Here is a 5,601-nt window from a genome sequence, read left to right on the forward strand (position 1 = left end):
TACCGATGTTTGGAAAGGGCGGATATCATCGGTTTCTTCCAAGTTCCTTAGCCCTATTGCTTCACAGTTCGTGGTTAGAGGCCTGCGTCGTACCGGCCTATATGCTAAAGGTTCCGTTAACGGACTAAGTTGTTTGTGGGTGATAGATACTGGAGCCGAAATTTCCGTTGTTCGTCCAGATATGATTTCGTCTCTTGCTTCAATTAATCCTTCTGCGTCTATTCGCACTGCTACCGGAGCAATTACCCCTGTCGTAGGTAAGATGGTCGTGCAGGTAACAGTAGCGGATTGTGTTCAATCCCCACATGAAGTTCTAGTAGGTGATATAGAAGATGAAGGCATTTTAGGCGTAGATTTTCTTTCCGCTCACAACTGCGTCACTTCTACCGGCGATTCGACTCTCTGTTCTGGTTATCGTAAAATCAACCTCGAAACGTCTAGGTTTATTAACTCTTCTGAACAGAAAGAAACCCTCTCGTCTTTGCGCGTTTTAGAACATGTTTCAGACTCTTTAGTCGTTCCTTCTTATCTCACGGAACTCTTTACTAGGTCTTCTAGAGATTTAGATATCGCTCAGACTAACAGTCTCGTTTGCCTTTTTAACGATTTTAAAGAGACTTTTGCTAAAGACTCTGCCGACATCGGGAGATGTACCATAGCTAAGCATTCGATAGATGTAGGGAATAACGCTCCGATTAAACAGGCAGCTAGACGGCTTCCTTTAAACGGTCGCAGGGAAGTTGAAAAATTAGTAGAGGATATGAGAACAGCAGATGTTATTGAGCCGTCTTCTAGTCCGTGGGCTTCTCCCATTGTCTTAGTCAATAAAAAAGATGGTTCCAAGAGGTTTTGTATTGATTATAGGAAGTTGAACGAGATCACCAAGAAAGATGCACATCCGCTTCCTCAAATAGGAGATACCCTTGGTTCTCTACGATTGATTTACAGAGTGGTTATTGGCAAGTCGAAATGAATCCGTTAGACAAAGCGAAAACAGCTTTTGTCACAGGGTTAGGTGGAGTTTGGCAATTTAAAGTTATGCCTTTTGGCCTTTGTAATGCACCAGCTACCTTCGAAAGAGCGATGGAATTCACCCTTCAAGGTCTGACTGGCAAGATTTGTTTAGTTTATCTCGATGACATCATTGTGTTTGGTAAGACTTATGATGAGGAATTGGAAAATCTTGAGCAGGTTTTTAGTCGTTCATCCTAAGCTGGTCTAAAAATGAGTCCCAAAAAATGTCATTTTTTCAAAAAGGAAGTATCTTTTCTCGGACACGTCGTTTCAGCGGAAGGTGTTAAGACAGATCCTTCTAAAATAGAAAAGGTTTTGAATTGGCCTCGTCCCGATTCAAAAGCAAAGGTTCAAAGTTTCTTAGGACTTTGTACTTATTACAGACGTTTCGTTAAGGGCTTTGCTTCTATAGCGAGACCTCTCCATGCTCTTACAGGAATTAAAGTTGTTTTCGATTGGACTCCCGAATGCGAAGGAGCCTTTGTTCTCCTTAAAAAATTATTAACTTCGTCACCGATATTAGCTTATCCCATCACCGATTCTCAATTCATCGTAGATTCTGACGCTTCTCTCTGTGGTATAGGTGGGGTTTTGTCTCAAATTCAGGATAACCAAGAGCGCGTTATTAGTTATTTCAGTCGAGTCTTGTCTAAACCAGAACGCAATTATTGTGTTACCCGTAGGGAATTATTAGCGATGGTAAAATCTGTTTGCCATTTCCATCATTATCTTTATGGAAGGAAATTTTTGATTCGGACAGACAATGCTTCCTTAACTTGGCTTCTTTCGTTCAAATCACCTGAAGGCCAAGTAGCTCGATGGTTGGAGAGGTTAGGTCAATATGACTTCGAAATTAAACACCGTCCCGGAGTTCTGCATGGCAATGCTGATGCACTTTCTCGTCGTCCGTGCGGGGACGATTGCAAACAGTGCTCTCGTTTAAATAAACAGCTAGATCCCTCGCTTAACGTTCGTCAAATTTCTCTCGTTGAAAATAAAGAAGACTGGATCATCGCCCAGGGAAAAGATTCAGATCTCCTCCTGGTTCGGAATTGGAAATCCACAGGAGTTAGGCCTCAGTGGGAAGAAATATCTTCTATGAGTCAGTCTTTGAAAATTTACTGGGCGCAGTGGGACTCCTTGTTTCTCCTCGATCAGTTGCTTTATAGGAAATGGGAATCACCTGACTCCAGGTCGGTACGTTGGCAGCTTCTGGTTCCTAGAGAAAAGATAACTGAGATTTTATCAAGCTTTCATGATTCACCTGTTGGTGGCCATTTCGCTTCTAATAAGACTTCAGGTAGGATCAGAGAAAGGTATTTTTGGGCTCACTGCCGAGCTGACGTTGAAAATTGGTGCAGAACTTGCACGGTTTGTTTAGCCAAGAAGGGACCTCGTGAAAAAGGGAGGAGCTCTCTTCAAATATATAACGTGGGAGCTCCATTTAAAAGAGTCTCAATGGATATCCTAGGCCCTCTTCCTCTTTCTAGGTCAGGAAATCGGTATGCCCTGGTGATAGCAGATTATTTTACAAAGTGGTTAGAAGTAGTCCCAATTCCGAATCAAGAAGCTAGCACCGTTGCTCGAGCTTACATTCGAGAATTTGTCTGTCGTTACGGAGCTCCTCTTGAATTACACACAGATCAGGGTCGAAATTTTGAGTCGAATTTGATGAAGGAGTTCCTTCAAATTTTAGGGATTAGAAAAACTCGTACTACCGCTTTCCATCCGCAGTCTAATGGAATGGTAGAAAGATTGAATAGGACGCTTCTTCGTTATCTTTCTTCTTTCGTTGATCAGGATCAGAAAGATTGGGATAAGTGGATTCCCTTATTTCTTTTATCGTATCGCTCTGCAATTCACGATACTACCGGTTTTTCTCCAGCTATGATGTTGACGGGTCGGGATCTTCGACTACCGTCAGATTTAGAAAAGAGCGTCAATCCTTCCGTGACTTCGTCCCAGGTGTATTTTAATTCCGTTTTCCGTCAAAAGTTGGACGAGGTTCATGAATTTGCTAGGGAAAGAATTCGTATGGTCTCCGATAAGACTAAGGATCGTTATGATATTAGAGCTAGAAATTTACAATTTGAGAAGGGAGATTCCGTTTGGTTATTTCAACCTCGGCGGCAACAAGGGCGTTGTCCCAAACTCCAAAGTAATTGGGAAGGTCCTTATTTTATTGTTGACCGGATTAACGACGTTGTTTTTAGAATTAGACGTTCCCCTCGTTCGAAATCTAAAGTCGTTCATCTGGATCGTTTAGCTCCTTATCAGTCAAGAGCATCGTTTCAGTAGCTCTCTGAAGGTTAGAAAGTTCGTTGACAGGTCGGGATCTTCGACTTCCGTCGATTCGAGAAATTTTGATACATCGATTTCTTTGGCTTAAAGAGTGTTGCGGTTCTGCGCTTGAATGAAGTAGTGAGCGATTGGTCGATCCTCTCTTATTTTTCTGACCCATATGTCAGTTTCTTTGAGTTTTTATAGATTTTTTTTCCCGACGAATCTGTCGTCTTTGGCTGTTCCCGATGTTACCTCCAGCTGTACTGTTTGTCCGGTCTTAGCCTGGGTTCGCCGGATATTCAGATAAGATCGTTCCTTTTCTTTTGACTACATATTTAATTTATTTTATTCGTGTATTCTCCCAAATTCACTTAGTGAATTTGAATTGTTATACCACCACTCACATTTGTCCTCCAAACTCTAGGGTGTGCTGTTTTTTGAAGAAGTTTTGGATTCAGTCACCCGTTCCTTTTTCCTGTTTCCTGTGCCGGTTCTCGGAGGGAATCAACCTTTCCGTTGTCTAGGACTCAGAGTTTTCCCAGTTATGGTTTCCCGCCTCGTTGTACGAAGAGGAATGAATTTTCTTTTCGGCGACGATCCGGATGATTTTGATGTCTTCAAAATCATGAAGAACTCACAAACTCACCCTTAACACTTACCTTTATAAAACAAGGCACACAAATTTAGAAATTCAATTGAACGCTCAACTATCTGCTCAAGGTTTTCTGTGGTTTACCTTGAGACTGTGGGCAAATGCCAGATAGTAAAAAGGGAGTCTTTTAATTTTTAGAGCCACAGCTCCAACTCACCTTCGAGCACTGACTGCTAGATCACATTTTTTGTAATTGTTTATCTTTTCCGAGTCGGGTCGACTCTTTTCCTCGAGGGGGAGTAATGTTACAAAGGGTGAAATCACCCGTTTTGTCCCCTTTTAAATGATCTAGTAGTCATCATAGATGAAAGACGTTTATGAACCTCTTATGTCTTTGAAAAGAATAAGGTTGCTGCGTCAACCGATATTATTGTAAAAACAGTCAGTCTCTAGACTTTAAAAAGAGAGCTTGTGTCCAAATACATCTATTTTCTTTCTTAATATTCCTTGTTCGTGAGACTTCTTTGGCTCGGCGTTCGCTTAAATCGCACAGAGAACTCTTTGATTCTCTTGAATCTTTCGTAATTTCCCTCCGTTGTAACAATATATATACATACATATATATATATATATATATATATATATATATATATATATATATATATATATATATATATATATATATATATATATATATATGTATATACATGTATATATACATATGTATAGTATGATTTTCAATTTACTTTCGAAAAATGGGAAATTGAAAAAACAAAATTTATTTCACATTATTTCAATTTTTCAAAATTATGTATAATTATTGAAAAAATCCTGAATATTCCTAATTATTTGCCTATTTTTTATTTTATTTAATTTTCTTATAATTCTTTCCATTGACAATTATTTTTTGCTTTATTTCATGTTTTCATAATTTTTTTCATTCACAATCATGTTTTATTTTATTACATTATTTACCTCAATTACCATCGTTTATATTCTATTATATCAATGTATAATATGAATATATATAAACATGTACATACGTATATATGTATATATATACATATAAATACATACACATACATATACATATATATATGTATGTATATATATATATATGTATATTATAATTTTCGATTCACTTTTGAAAAATGGAAAATTAAAAAAAAAAAATTTTTTTTCACATTATTTCAATTTTTCAGAATTATGTATAATTATTGCAAAAATCCTGAATATTCCTAATTATTTGCCTATTTTTTATTTTATTTGATTTTTTTATAATTTTTTTCATTCACTATTATTTTCTATTTGATTTCATTTTTGTATAATTTTTTCTATTAACAATCATGGTTCATTTTATCACATTATTTACCTCAATTACCTTCATTTATATTCTATTATATCAATGTATGATATGAATAAATATAAACATATACACACATATATATGTATATATATATATATATATATATATATATATATATATATATATATATATGTGTGTGTATATATATATATATATATATGTATATATACATATGTATTGTATGATGTTCAATTTACTTTCAAAAAATGGAAAATTAAAAAAAAAAATTTTTTTCTCATCATTTCAATTTTTCAAAATCATGTATAATCATCGAAAAAATCCTGAATATTTTTAATTATTTGCCTATTTTTTATTTTATTACATTATTTACCTCATTTACCTTTAT

General features: G+C 36.4%; 1 protein-coding gene across 1 annotated transcript; it reads left to right on the forward strand.

Moving 5' to 3' along the window:
- Positions 1–262: 262 nt before the first annotated feature.
- Positions 263–3,312, forward strand: LOC124187364. Its single transcript, XM_046579675.1, has 5 exons — positions 263–959; positions 1,010–1,153; positions 1,289–1,591; positions 1,775–2,314; positions 2,900–3,312. Exons 1-5 carry the CDS (start codon positions 263–265, stop codon positions 3,310–3,312), a joined length of 2,097 nt encoding a protein of 698 aa, XP_046435631.1.
- Positions 3,313–5,601: the final 2,289 nt, after the last annotated feature.

This window comes from Neodiprion fabricii, unplaced genomic scaffold (assembly GCF_021155785.1).
Source record: "Neodiprion fabricii isolate iyNeoFabr1 unplaced genomic scaffold, iyNeoFabr1.1 ptg000053l, whole genome shotgun sequence".
NCBI classification, from domain to species: Eukaryota; Metazoa; Arthropoda; class Insecta; order Hymenoptera; family Diprionidae; genus Neodiprion; species Neodiprion fabricii.

Coding starts and splice junctions, on each gene's coding strand:
- LOC124187364 (XM_046579675.1), top strand. CDS start 263: ATGGTCGTGCAGGTAACAGTAGCGGATTGTGTTCAATCCCCACATGAA. Junction 960..1,009: donor GATTTACAGAGTGGTTATTG/GCAAGTCGAAAT, acceptor CTTTTGTCACAG/GGTTAGGTGGAGTTTGGCAA. Junction 1,592..1,774: donor TTCTGACGCTTCTCTCTGTG/GTATAGGTGGGG, acceptor TGATTCGGACAG/ACAATGCTTCCTTAACTTGG.